Source organism: Olea europaea, chromosome 3 (genome assembly GCF_002742605.1).
Source record: "Olea europaea var. sylvestris chromosome 3, O_europaea_v1, whole genome shotgun sequence".
Lineage (NCBI taxonomy): Eukaryota > Viridiplantae > Streptophyta > Magnoliopsida > Lamiales > Oleaceae > Olea > Olea europaea.
Window position 1 is genome coordinate 4589596 of NC_036239.1, and position 15022 is coordinate 4604617.

The following is a 15022-nucleotide window of genomic DNA, read 5'->3' on the forward strand; positions in this document are numbered from 1 at the left end:
AAACTATCATGCATATGTCACGTAAATTGAGTGACTACCGATAGTTTTCACTATGAATAGCATTAATCGAACAAAAATGTACGAAATTTAACCGTAGGCCAAATTTGTCCATTTTGTTTCTCATCACTCAGTTCCATATATGATCTTTTTTTTTTAGACAACTAACTATATCTTCGGAATGTAACAATCTCCGGAGCATCTCCATATGGTCGGCTTTGCAATCTAATAGCGTCTAAAGTGTACTAAAGGCCCGTTTGGTAGAGATTTTAAGAATTGATTTTTTGACTGTTAGAAGAAAAGTGGGATCCACATGTGAAAGAAGAAGTCAAAAATTACGGCTTGAATAGTAAAATAACGGTCAAAAAATCAATTTTTTGGGGCAAAAAATCCCTACCAAACGGGACCTAAAATATATGGGCCTGTGGCCCGTGGACAGTGGCAGGCCCATTTAGCATTCGGCAACCGACCCAAAACTTTTAACACATTTGGAACCAGTCTACCAGGCATCTCCTTCTCTCTTTCTGATAGCAAAAACCCTAGACTCTCTTTGAACAATACTTTCGGACACCACCTGCTCGCTGGTTCTCTCAGATAAACGTATATACATACATATACCGATAGATACAAGTATACATATATAAATACATACACTGCCACGAATCACTTATGCTGGAGGTTGTATCAATGGATGAAATACGCGCCACGGCGGGCCGCCTCAACATCGACCTCTCCTCCTTAGATCTCGATTCCATTCGTCTTCCCTCCGGCGAAGATTTTGGTGTCATCAGGTAAGATTGCTAAAACACCCGGCATTTAACCGTACTCTTTAAGGTTTACAATTATTTATGGTGATAAATTGTTTGGGCGAAATGATTGTTTATAGTGACGATGAGGATTTGAAAGAAGAGGACCCGTTGGAGTTTGAGGCGGGGTTCGGGAACATAATTGTTGTGGACAATTTGCCAGTTGTACCAAAGGAGAAGTTTGAGAAATTGGAAGGTGTAATTCGGAAAATCTACAGCCAAATAGGGGTTATTAAGGAGGATGGCCTCTGGATGCCAGTGGATCCTGAGACTCAGAAAACCCTTGGATATTGCTTTATCGAGTATAACACCCCTCAGGTGTGTGTGATGCTTCACTTCTATTAATGTCATTTCTGCTGTTTACGTGCGTATACTTCTTACCTGGATGTGTTTTTTTTTAATTAAAAGTTTTATTTTTATTGAGAGTTTATGTGAATTTTTATTCTTTAGTTAATGTCATTTCCGCTGATGAAAAGCAAATAGTGTATTTAGGGTCTTGATTAGCAAAGGGGTTTCTATCTGACAGTTCAAAAAGATTTTTCATATCAGCTATTTATACCTGTACTGAGTATTAGTTCGGTTTTTTGTATTCATTTCGGAGGACAAATTTCTAAGACATGACATCTGAGATTGTAGAAGTCTCCAGAAATACTCGAGAAAAACAAATTGAGTAATTTATGGATATTAATATTGGATGCCAATTCAGATATTTATGGCAAAATTTGGAAGGGTGTTAAAATATCGGTTAACTGTTACTTTAGATTTCACTCCATCAATTATAGCATTTGGTTTCTTGAGCTTTGCTTGGGAACTAGAGAGGACCAAGGGGGTTTTATTGCACATGTCAATTTCATCTTTCTTGCTTGGTAATATTTTTCAGGGACTATGTCTACCTGCTCTGAGACATTTTTAAAACTAGGACCTTTTGTCTATTGATTGTTGATACTGAAACTTTTATGTTTTGTTACTGGAGTTAGTAGTTGCCTTCTAATGGGTGTATCATTGTTTAAACTCATTAATGGTCACTGTTTTAGGAAGCTGAACTGGCCAAGGAAAAGACAAATGGATACAAATTAGACAGATCACACATATTTGCTGTTAACATGTTTGATGATATTGAGAAGTTCTTGAAAGTTCCAGATGAGTGGGCACCTCCAGAAACCAAGCCTTATTCTCCAGGGGTTGGCCTCTGCTCTCTTATATATCTTCCCCTCACCCCAATAGAAAAAGGAAAAAAAAATGAAACAGAGGCAAAAATTAAAGTTGCAAAGAGAGACAGTGAAGAGACGTGAAACAGTCTCATTGACCCTTTTTTTTGGTTCTCCATCTCTTTCAGGAGAATCTGCAAAAATGGCTTACAGATGAAAAAGCTCGAGATCAATTTGTGATTCGTGCTGGCACGGACACTGAGGTTTTATGGAATGATGCAAGACAGTCAAAGCCTGAGCTTGTTTACAAACGTTCTGTAAGCAAACTATAATCCTAACTATTCTTACTTGGAGTGTTGGTTGGATAGAATGGTCTCTATACTCATTGTTCTCCTGATAAAGTCTTGTACTTGCTGCGTTTTGGGAACGCTTTTTGCTCTTATCATGTATTTACAATGCCTTTTTGTGCAGTTTTGGACTGAGAGTTTTGTACAGTGGTCCCCTCTAGGGACTTACTTGGCCACTGTGCATAGACAGGGTGCTCAAGTATGGGGTGGTGCAACCACTTTTGACCGTCTAACGCGCTATGCTCATCCCCAGGTTACTTTCTGGTTGTGGTTGACTGCTAATAAGAGGCTACCATCAATTTTTAGGTCTGACAGTTCTGATTGTAGGTTAAATTGATTGACTTCTCTCCCGGTGAGAAATTTTTTGTGACTTACAGCAGCCATGAACCAAGCAACCCTCGTGATACTCATGTATTGTTATTGTTCCTGTTATCTAATTATTTCCCTGCTTTACTTATCAGCAAATGTTGTTAACATGAATTTTCTTATCAGAGGGTCGTGATAAACATTTTCGATGTGAGAACTGGAAAAGTCATGAGAGATTTCAAAGGAAGCGCTGATGAATTTGCAATTGGAGGAACTGGAGGTGTCAGTGGCGTATCCTGGCCTGTGTTCAAGTAAATTTTGATACGTTTATTATGTCTCTTCCATTTCTTCTCCCCTCCCTTCTCCCTCTTTTCCCCAAAACAGGCAGACAGACACAGCTAAGAAGGATGAAATATAGTAATATTACAAACATGCTTATGTCCTGTATGACAACTTTTAATTTTCAGATGGAGTGGTGGAAAAGAAGACAAATACTTCGCCAGAATAGGAAAAAATGTCATTTCTGTTTATGAAACCGAGACTTTTACTCTCATTGACAAGAAATCTATCAAGGTTGAGAATGTTATGGACTTCTGCTGGTCACCAACCGATCCAATTCTTGCACTCTTTGCTCCGGAACTTGGTGGAGGGAATCAGCCTGCCAGGGTGAGTCACAAACCTCCGTACACTTCTCAATGATATCGAGTTCTTTGTAGACTTCTTAAACTGATGACTTAACTATTTGGATTCAAATAACAGGTAAGTCTTTTGCAAATCCCGAGCAAAGAAGAGTTGAGGCAGAAGAATCTCTTCAGTGTGAGTGATTGTAAAATGTACTGGCAAAGCAATGGGGATTACCTTGCTGTCAAAGTAGATAGGTACAAAAAAATCAAGAAAAACACGTATTCTGGCTTTGAACTATTCAGAATCAAAGAACGAGATATTCCTATCGAAGTTTTGGAGCTCGAAAATAAGAATGATAAGATTATATCTTTTGCTTGGGAGCCAAAGGGCCACAGGTTTGCAGTTATTCATGGTGATAGCCCAAGGCCTGATGTAAGTTTCTACTCGATGCGCAGTGGTACTAATACCAGCCGGGTCTCAAAGCTCACAACTATTAAGGGCAAACAGGCAAACGCACTTTATTGGTCACCAGCTGGTCGCTTTATTATACTGGCAGGGCTGAAAGGTTTGAATGGACAATTGGAGTTCTTCAATGTTGAAGAGCTTGAAACCATGGCTACGGCTGAGCATTTCATGGCAACAGACGTTGAATGGGATCCCACAGGAAGGTAACGTCATTGACATATAGCAGTGAAGATTTAATGGCATTGCTTTTTCATTTTTATGCTTTTAGTTCACAGCACGAATAAGATTGCGGTGCTGAATGACTTAACTGTATCTGTAAAAATTGGTTGATTATGATCTCACATGAAGCCAAATCTTTTGTTTGTGACTTGAAATTTTCTCTCTATAGATATGTTGTCACATCAGTTACCTCGGTTCATGAGATGGAAAATGGTTTCAATGTCTGGTCTTTCAATGGCAAGCTGCTATATAGAATAATGAAGGACCATTTCTTCCAAGTAAGTACTGTTCTTCTACTTGTTGGCAAGTGGACTTGGTCTACAAATCTCAGTTCCTACCAACAGCAAATTAGTCTATTCCTCTTGAGGCAGATTTTTTGCTTGAATAATTCATCCTCTCGTTTCAGTTTTTGTGGCGCCCAAGACCTCCATCCGTCTTGAGTCCTGAGAAAGAAGAAGAGATTGCTAAAAACTTGAAGAAATACAGCAAGAAGTATGAAGCAGAGGATCAAGATGTTTCGTTGCAATTGAGCGAGCAGGATAGAGAGAAGAGAAAGACGTTGAAAGAAGAGTGGGATAGGTGGGTTGGCCAATGGAAGCGTTTGCATGAAGAACAGAAATTGGATAGGCAAACGCTACGTGATGGTGAAGCTAGCGATGAGGAAGAGGAATACGAGGCAAAAGAAGTTGAGGTTGAGGAGTTATTGGATGTTTCTGAAGAGGTTATTTCCTTCGACTAAGGTGAAAGGTGTTGAAGGAAACTTGGCGACTGTGATATCTCCATTCATCTGATAAGATTTGGACAATAGGCGTGAAGCCCAGCTTCCAGGATCCTCTCGGAAGTTATGGGTAAATCGTTTTCTTCTCATCACAATCCATTTAAACTTTTGACTGTATCGACAACCGCTGCAAAGAATTTTTTTACTGGTAGCAATGCGAGGATTAGTATGAATTTGATTGGTATTTAATTTTGACTAACTTGGTGTCGCTGAATGATGCATATGCTTGGTTAAAGTTGGAGTGAATTGTCCAAATGATTACTAAACTTTGTAAAAAGTTTTCAAAGGATTACTGAACTTTAATAAAATCTAAATGGTCATTGAACTTTGCAAAAGATTTCTACATGTCACTAAACATTAAAAATCACTTCAATGGTCACTGAACTTTGCGAAAGATTTCCTCGAGGTCACTAAATTTTGCAAAAGGTTTTTACGGGGTTACTGAATTTATTGACGTTTGGAAAATATTTTTCAAAGTTCAGTGACCATTTAGGTGATTTTTAAAGTTTAGTGACCTCGTAGAAATTTTTTACAAAGTTCAGTGATCATTTAAGTGATTTTTTAAATTTAGTGACCCTTTAGAAACTTTTTGCAAAATTCATTGACTATTTAGACAATTCACTCCTAAAGTTGTGTGAGGGTTAAATTTGGGTTATGATTTTTTGGTAACAATGGGATGTTGTTTCAGAAGATATGTATCGAGTGTTTTAGGCCTCTTTACTTAGGGGCAGTGGTAAATTCAGGAGTTTTTTTTTTTTTTTTTTAATGAATTTAGCTTCTACAGTTATCTATAATCACACTAATGAAAACCGTCAATTTGGACTTGAGCTGCAAATTTTTTAAAGATTTGGTACCTACGGTGACACAAATGAAAGGTTTTGATCAAGTCTGTTACTAAATGAACAGTTTGGAATTTTCCCTTAAGTATATATATGGTATTTTAAGAAACAAATACTTCAAGAACGAAAAATATTGATTTCGAGTTAAGTTGTTTTAATTGTTTTTTGATGTTTTATTAGATTAATATGAAATCAAATGGAGTGATTCGTATGATCCAAACTAAATTTTACGAGAATCAAGTTAAGGGATTTATTTATTTTTTTTGTGGGTTCAAGTGGAGAAGTTTGATGATTTTGTAGCTTTTTGTAATATACGCAAATTTCAACTTATGCTCCATTTGTATAGGAAAATATCTAGTAAATACTAATTTTCAATAAATGTTTATCTTTCATAATTGTAAACCATGTCGATACGCTACGTTGCTTGAAATTAAAAATAAGGAAAAGTAAAATTAAATATCAAAACTAGCTATCGATTCGAATGGTAATTTGGTATCATCCATTTATCTTTATCACATGATACAAAAAAATTGGGCAACCAATTTCTGAAATATATTGTGAAAAATAAATGTGGAATAAAAAACTTAACCAATGGCAAGTCTTGAAGGACCACTAGGCCTAACTTAGAGCCAACCATTCCATTCGTGGAAGTTAATATCGTAATCATGATTGCAGTCATAGATTAGGGCTGAACAACGAAATCGTCAAACTGCAAAATTGAATCGAAACAATTTTTCTGAAATGTTGGTTTGATTCCACGTGGATCCGTCAACGTTTAGGTTTCAAATTAAATCAAATCATTTCGAAGTGGTTTGGTTTATGATTCAATATTTGCACATTGTGGAAATAAATTAGTCTAAATTTTATTTAATCCAATTAAAATCCACTTTGAATTTGATAAATACATTGCTTGTGAATTATGTGTTCGTGTATGTCCTATAAATTAATTTAACATATTTCAGTTAAAAAGTTACATCTATATTAGACATAATTCAATTGAACTCAATTCGACAATTTTACATCTCAATTGATTAATTAAATCATATCTAAATACTCATTAGCCAGCAGAATTATGAATATAAAATCATTAAATTGAATAAAGTGTTGAACAATTGTCGCTAAACTATATTCATTGATTCTTCATTACAATTGAGCAAACAATTAAATCTAGATTTTAATTCAAACTTGCATATTTCATTTCCTTCTACTAATAATTTTCTTAAATTTTGCCTAAATTCAAGTCAGATTATCCAAATTCTTTTATTTTTTGGTGATTTTTTCTATGTTTTTATTGATAGTTATGTTGTTTTGTTCTAATAATTATCAGGCTTCCTTAAAGTAATTCGTTGATATTTGGATGGAGTAGAAGCATTGAATGATTCACAAAAAGTCACCGTAACTAGGTATTATTGTATTTTATTCTTTTATTTATTTTCTTTTATTAGTTATTTTATACCATTTAATTATAATCAATGAATTTATGTATTATATTTTTATATTTATGAAGAGAATGAATCGTGTATTACAATTGTAAATGGATGTCATTAGTATTGATTAAGAGTTTAAAATTTTATATCATGTTGTTGCATTATGTGTTGTTTGTTAGGGAATTTGATAATTGATTTTTTGACTGTTAGAGATAAAGTGGATCCTACCTGTGAGAAAATAATTCAAAAATGACGTCTGAAATAGTGAAATAACGGTCAAAAAATTGATTTTAGTTGGCTTTTAAGCTATACCCAAGCTCTATAATGATTATAATTTTGATTTGTAATTTTTTTAATAATACAACTTATGTTTTAACGTGAAAATTTAGACTAATATTTACAATTTAACTTATTTGATATACAAATATGTATATTTTTTTTCATTGTTAAACCATGGTTTTAAATCGAGCCAAACCGAAAAAAATAGTTTGGATTGGTTTGGTTTAGAAATTGAAGTGGTTTGGTTTGGAAAAATTCCAAACCGCTTTAAATGGTTTGATTTGAAAATTTGTTTTAAACCGTTCAAATCGAACCGTGTTCACTCTTATCATAGACATGGATGTGAAAGGATAGGTGAGGAATTAATTCTGACGTTTGTTTCATTCATAGGATCTTTAAATCATATTTGATTTTTACATTTTATCTAAGGTTGGATATGGTTCGGTTCAATTTTAGTTCTCCAAACTCGAAATTTTCAGATATTTAGTAAGTGAAACCTTCAGTTCTAAATTTAATTGTGGAACCGGTCGGATTCGGTTCCATTCGGCTCTCAGGTTCCATATTATAATTAATTTTTTTTATATTTGCAAAACTACATTAATTCAATTAATGATATGTTCAATCTTAACTCTTACAAAATAAAATAGTTCAATATTATGTGTCTTTTGCGCCTCTCTTGTTGTCAAGTTTCAATTCGATTTCCCCAGAATGGTAGTAACAGCACTGAGGTAGGGTAATAGATTTGGATGAAACTTAGGTCAGTTTGATTAAATTGACTTTGAACTTAAAATTAGAAATAGGAAAATCATTTTTTGGGTTTAAGCTAAATTAACTAGCTAGAAAATTTATTTAGAAAAAATAAAATAATTTCACTTATTTAAAATAAATTAATTAAAAATTGGAAAGATTCGATTATTCGGTTCAAATCTATCGGTTCTCCATTCGGATACCCGTTCGAGTGTTTAACTTAAGAAGAATCGTTCGGTTCGATTCAGAAGTTATGTCCAGCCCTAATTTTATCTGTGTTGAACTCCAAAGTTAGTCGATCTTGCTTAATATATTCTGTTTCACGTTTTTATCTATTTATATGTTACTTGCATACTCTGACGCAAAATCATTAAGCATCAAGACGTTTGAAGGGAAAAGGCCAGTAATTGGTACTTTGAAGATCAAATTAATGTTGAAAAATAGTAATAGTAGATTATGAGGAAATTGCGTATGGAAAAAACGAGTGGAAATTTGGTTAAAAGTTTAAAGAATTGTGTACATTTACCTTTACATATACATAAATCCATTACCTTAAAAGACTCTTATCATAAAGTACTATTCATAGTTGAGTTCGAAAACACGTAAAGTGGATAGTTACTGTTCATCATCCAGTTTTTCCACTATTCAATAAATATCTATTGTTTAAAGCTCTTTTTTTCTCTCTCTCACACTCCACACGGATTACTCAGCTGAGCAGATCTTAATTAACTCCTCTCTCTCTCTCTCCCCCTCACGGAGGAAGAAAGGCAAAATCCGAAATACATACCCACGCCCACACGCTCTCGTTGTTATTCTTTTTTGGAACGCTATCTTGCAAATTATGGGAAAGGTTTGAAATTTTAAGAGTTGTTTGATTTTTGTTTACAGTTTTAAGTCTATGTGTTTGCTATTATTTTTTGAGCTTTTTTCTTTCACAAACTTCAACATTTGAGATCTGGGTGCAATACTTTGTTATGAATTTTGGTTGAGGTGTGTAACATTCGGGTTTTCATTAAATTCATCTCATACGTATTGTCAACTGCAGTTTAGTAAGTGCAATTTAAGTTCTTGGAATCGCGAATTTTCGTGTTCATTTGCTGCCAAGCCTTTTAATTATGCTCACAGAAGAGGATTTTCCTATTTAAGGTAAAGTAATTCCACTTTATTCTTAATGAGCCTTCATTTTATCTTAAAAGGCTTGTGAATTTTGATTCTACATTTGTATAATTTTAAGTGCCTATGCTTCATGATCTGGTGTATTCTTTACTCGTATTGATTTATTGATTTGAAGTTTATGCCCTAATTAAAGCAATACAGACTAATTTGGATTTTATTTCGATTATAATCGATCATAATTTCTGCTCAAAACGAATTAACATGGTCATATTAAATGGTAAACTTAATTGTTATGATAAATTATAGAGAAAGATGTTAAAATCTGCTTCGTGATATCTGTTGTCGTCGAAGGCTGAGTTTTAGGAGTGGAATGTAGTTATGTTCCAGTATGAATTTGAACTCTTGAAGTTTGGTTTTTCATATACTGGAATGAGTATTGTAGCCAGGGGCGGAGCAAGGATATGAGTTTAGTGCGGGCAAAAAAATTTCGACACTGAACGTCAAGATTTTGGTCGTGAATTTGATGATGATAAAAAAAAAATGAAACAATATTATGACAATACTAAAAATGACATAATTTATATATTACACTTGTTCCTTACAAGTTTTCATATTTTGATATTGTTGTACAATAACTTCATTATTGAGTTTCAAAAATATATCTCACTATATAAGAAATTGTGCTATCATTTTTCTCCCCCAGTAGAATCGAATTCTATCTTCGGATACTCAGTTTTATTAAAAGAAAAACATGCAGAAAATGAAATCAAGAATCATATAAAACATGCAAACAATAATTGTGCACTTTAATTCTTGCACTAAGAGCAAGCCGTAGCCAATAGCCATGGGCAACTAGAGATTTTAGAGGATGAATGAAATGGACCTATTAATAAAAGATATAGGAAGACTGTTCTCAGGACAAATGCCACAGACGGAGCTCTTACTGTTCTAGACTAGGCTGCACATTCATAGGTTTATAAAGCTGCAAGAGTTGAAACAAAAGACACATAGAAATAGAGATAGAGATAGATTTAGTGAGAGAAACAGGAATGAGGAAATCATTACACAGCATTTCCACTCATTTCTCTTGCACCCTCTAAAGTCCATCCCTCTTCTCTCTATATCTCTCATTTAAAAGCTCAGTGCAGGCATGGTTTCCTCAACATTTCCACTCATTTCTCTTGCACCCTCTAAAGTCCATCCCTCTTCCATCTATATCTCTCATTTAAAAGTTCATGCCTGCACTGGACTTAAGGTAGCTCTGACCCTGATTGTAGCCATAGCATTTGTTAACTTTTGTCTATCAGCCAGAATGAGCAAGTACAATGATTGTTTTTTATTCAGTTTCTGAGGGGTGAACATGGTAAAATTATTTGTTCTTGTGGATAGATATGATGCTTGTTGGAACTTTCTGCAATGAGCTTAAACAGTGAGTTGATATGCTACCTTCCCATCAGTGTGATGTGTAAGACAATACGAGACATGAGTGTAGTTATGAAATCAATCATGTTTTATTTAACTGCAATATGGCATGAATCCAATAGGGAGATATGATAAACACCCTTAATGCCAAGTCTTACAATGTAAGATTATCCATTATACTTGTGTGATGGTGGTGATTATTGACAATCCTTACCTTTTGTTCACAGTAACATTCTAGATTTTTTTTATTAGGCAGCACTAGCTTTCGCCTTTCACACAGGACTTGGTTTCTTGTCATTATGCAATTTATGTGAATTATTAAACTGAAGTGAGCTTACTTGGTTTTCTATTTCGGGCTGAAGCAAGCTTGATCGTGAATACCAACTTTCCCATCTTCAAATAAATTGGATCATAGTACTTGTAGACCAACATGTAGGAGGGAAAGTAGACAATATTTATCAGTGTTTCCAAAAGCATGTAAGGCTTACTTATTCAGCTCCACCTTATGCAAAGCTTCAACTAAAAGCCTCAAAGTTTGCTTATTGACAGTCATGTGTAAGGCCAATACCTTGGCTTACTGATGTGTATGAGCTCGTTAATATTATCCCTTTTCAGCCACTTTTACTACCATCAATTTTTTGGGCGGGTTTTTTCATAATCTAAAACTTTTAAGGATTTTTGGGGTTGTTTTAACTATAGTACAAGTCCTTTTAGTAAAGAAGTTCCCGTTTTAAAGAGTGTATTGTATAAAATATGTGTTATTTAATAAGCATTAATCCTTCAAAGGAATGGTAGAAATGAAAGTAAATTTGCAACAGTTATAGAACTTTAAGTCTAGATGTAATGATTAAATATTATTCTATGTATACCATCTTAGTTCTGCTATCTATAAATGATTTACACCTAGAAGCTGGACATGTTTTACAAGGTGTAATAAAGCAAAAATATAGGAACTCATTAGGAAACTAATGATAGCAATCATATTATGCATGTTCCTCCTTGTTCAAGTGCTCTTTTTGATGTCTCATCGGGTTGTTAGGTACTTTTCCAGTTCGTATGCTTTTCATTGGAGTATGGTCCTATATTTTATTTTGAATGATTACTTATTATGCATAATTCAGCATGTTCATTACAAGAATTGCATTCTATGCTTTTTGCAGCGAATATAAGTGGAGTGAACATTGACTGATGACCAAGGAGATGAATTTGAGGACGTGCTACATGTGTTGACTTTAGAAAGAACCCATATTAAAGAAACTATGGGTTTTTCCTTGGATAATACTGATACGGCTAGAGAGGTAATTGTTTAGCGGATTTTACTGTAATTTGTTTTTTGGCTCGTTGAATAAGATCTCGAGCCACGTAATGCCTTTTAAGCTATGAACTTAATCTAAATTTAAGATTGGCTCTGAAATAACATGGGCAATGAGGTTAAAATTGTTAATTATGTAATTCAAGTTCTAGGCTATCCATTTGATACATTATATTTTTTTTTGTACGTAGCGGATGGAGGTGGTGTTGCAGGCAAAAGATGCACTGGAATCGGCTTATAGAGGAGAAGGCGCTGTCAAGTCAATCTGGTTCTTGTTTATTTCAAAAAATCTCATGATTTTGTATGTTTTCTTCTCCTCTGTTTTCTTCTTACCTTTTATCGGATCAACTATTTTTGGCTTTCATTTTTCTTATATTGTGAATTTTAAGACCTATCTCTTGATATAGTATATAAATATTATCTTTAACATACTGATTTTATGAAAGAAACTCCCTTTTAATTATTTATTGATATGTCTGTGTAATTTGTTCCTCCATATACCGTTAGGCATTAGTTGAGGCCAATTCTTTTATTCTTATTTGCTCATGGACCATTTATCTTCAGGGATGGAGAATGATGCATTTTGCTGTAGTTACATTGTTCTTTCATTGAGTAATCCATTCAACTGTCTCATACTGCATCCCAGCATCTCTTAGATCTGCCACTTTTATTTCATACAACCTTTTGCGTGTGCATGTAATTATATTGTATTTTTCACTATCTTCGGGATTTATCGACTATCGTATGCATTCTTTGACAGTGCCATTAACTGATTTGCTGGAGTCTGATATGGCTGATCTTTTGTAGGTGGTCAACATCTCTGAAGAAATTCTGAAGGTTAAAAAAGATATTAAAAATGAGTTTTCTGGTGTTGATCCAAGCTGGGGTCATGGGGAAAGCAATGTGAGTTTGTCTGGATTTGATCACAAAAACATCTGTCTTTCCTATTTAAGCCAAACTGCTACAACTATTTTGTGGGATTCTTGTTCATTCTTTATTTTTATTTTTATTTTTAATTTTTTTGTGTACATCCTTTTGCAGTTTATAGAAATTGGTGGAGGCCATTAATTCGTCCTTTTTTCCTCGTTGCATCCTTTGATGATAAATAATAGGCTATGATTTGCTTTTTATAAGTTCCAAATCAGGCTCAAGGTCGTTATTCTGAAACATATAATCGTAACTGGCGAAATCGGCCTGCACAATTTCTTGTTACTAGAGGGAGATCCTGGGAAGCTATTCGAGACAGAGACTTTGGTGGACGGTTTGTTTCTAGGCAACAAGAAGTAAACCAATACAATAGGCAAGAGCAACTAAGCTTGCAGTTTGCAAGATCTCAAAGCCATGGGGTAATTAAAGATAATCCTTGATACTGGTGTTTTCCTGCACTTAATCTTTGTTTTTGAGTGCCTGTGTGAACTAAAAGCATGTTGGACACATGTTTATAATGGTTTAAATTATAAATAGATAGAAATAAGTGGTGGATAAATGGATAGTGGTTGTGTGTACCTCGAAATATGTGGATAATGAGTGCGAGGGTTTGTAAACAGTTTATATACATAAGCTAAACATAGGCTTAAGTACCTGATTCAAATCAACAAGCTATCCTATCATTTTCTTTTGTAAAATATAGGGAAAAAAAGTTAGTAAAGTTCCATGAAATCTTGTATATACTATTTGTTATATCAAAAGATACTGTTTTATTACAATTCAATATTACTGGAATTGTTTGTTAAAAATGTCAATGCTTCCAAAACATGCTGATGGCGTATCCTCGAAGGCTTAAAATTTAACACACTGGTCATCAAATCAAATCAGTTGCACATTCAATAAAGATTAAATTATCTTGTGTCAGCTCATCCTCAAGATAATATGTTCATAAGTTTAGTAACAAGAAGTTTCTACCAAACACGCTAGCATTACCTTTAAAAACAACACAATCCGTGTATTGTCCGGGCAAAAAACTAGTATATATGGATGAAGCTTACGAGGCTTCAACTGTAGTTCACAAGCATCGCCCTCATTGGCCTGAGAATTATTACATTGTAGAGCATCTCAATGCAATCTTTGATTGCTTAAAATAATGTGCCACATAAGCAAATAAATGGTATTTAAAAAAATTAAATAAATAAACAAATTGACTTTCAAATTATGGAGAAATCCGACATATATGATTAGAAGAAGATTCAATTGAAATAGATTAGATAGGATTTTCATTTGAAGAAAGACAAAATAATTGAAATGGAGCATGAAGAAATTACTGATTCTTAAACAAAAATTTCTCTTTTTCAAATTTGGGAAAATTAGAAAATGGTAAAGGAAGTCGAGAACTATTACGTCCACTTCAGTCATTTTTTTCCTTTCCTTTTTAATTTTCCTTACTGTCACCGATTTCGACCTCAATTCAGTTCCAATTCAACTCTTCGATCCTGTGATGAACGCCAATTTTTTTTTTAAAACATTGATAGAAAACAAAATTGACGAGATGATTTTTTATTATTTAGAAAAAGATACAGTATCTCTGTAATACTGAATGATCTCAACAAGTGTTATATATATATATATGTTCATTATAACACTTATGTCCTTAATGATTTTTCATGTTATTCTTATCCTCAACTTTTTATTAGCTAACACATTTTGTATTTGATAATAATTTTATGTCCGAAAATTTGTTGTGATGAGGTAAAAGAACTTATTTATCATCATATTTTTAAAAATAAATAAATAAAAAGTGCAAAAAATATTTTCCCTCATTTCAAAACATGAAAACAAAATATTTTGATATAAATCATAATCAAGGACAAAACATACTAATTAATAAAAAGTTGAAGATAAGAATTCGACGAAAAAACTAAAAAAATAACTGCAAAAATAAGTGAAGATTGATGAACTTAACTTCAATTAGAATTTAATATGACAAATAAAAATTGTGGTGTCAATATAATCACCATTTTCAATATTGTACCAAGAAAACCATTAGTGCTTGGAGTCAAAGAATCAAAATATACAAATATATTGGAAAATTTGTTAATTCTATAGCATATTTCCAAAAAATTACTTTTAAAAAAGTAATTCTTCTGAATAAAGAAATAATTTTAAAGATCATGCATAAACTTCTTACTTTTAAGTTTTAACGCAACCTAACATACTCTAAACGTGAAAAAAAAAAAAAAAAAAAAAAAAAAAAAAG

General features: G+C 33.5%; 1 protein-coding gene and 1 long non-coding RNA gene across 2 annotated transcripts; both read left to right on the top strand.

Moving 5' to 3' along the window:
• Positions 1–489: 489 nt before the first annotated feature.
• On the top strand, positions 490–4904 carry LOC111383132 (eukaryotic translation initiation factor 3 subunit B-like). Its single transcript, XM_023007207.1, has 11 exons — positions 490–788; positions 884–1121; positions 1838–1984; positions 2140–2268; positions 2423–2551; positions 2626–2709; positions 2791–2915; positions 3072–3270; positions 3364–3896; positions 4082–4190; positions 4319–4904. Exons 1-11 carry the CDS (start codon positions 667–669, stop codon positions 4649–4651), a joined length of 2148 nt encoding a protein of 715 aa, XP_022862975.1. The 5' UTR covers positions 490–666; the 3' UTR covers positions 4652–4904.
• A 3739-nt stretch (positions 4905–8643) lies between these two features.
• Positions 8644–13543, top strand: LOC111383139. Its single transcript, XR_002700704.1, has 6 exons — positions 8644–8832; positions 9028–9128; positions 11681–11818; positions 12024–12133; positions 12640–12735; positions 12874–13543. It is a non-coding gene; the product is annotated as an uncharacterized LOC111383139 (long non-coding RNA).
• Positions 13544–15022: the final 1479 nt, after the last annotated feature.

What these genes read in the sequence shown, in the direction of transcription:
- LOC111383132 (XM_023007207.1), top strand. Translation starts at nt 667, where the DNA reads ATGCTGGAGGTTGTATCAATGGATGAAATACGCGCCACGGCGGGCCGC. An exon ending in GAAGATTTTGGTGTCATCAG is followed by an intron (nt 789 to 883) that starts GTAAGATTGCTA and finishes GATTGTTTATAG; the next exon opens with TGACGATGAGGATTTGAAAG. An exon ending in CGCGCTATGCTCATCCCCAG is followed by an intron (nt 2,552 to 2,625) that starts GTTACTTTCTGG and finishes TTCTGATTGTAG; the next exon opens with GTTAAATTGATTGACTTCTC.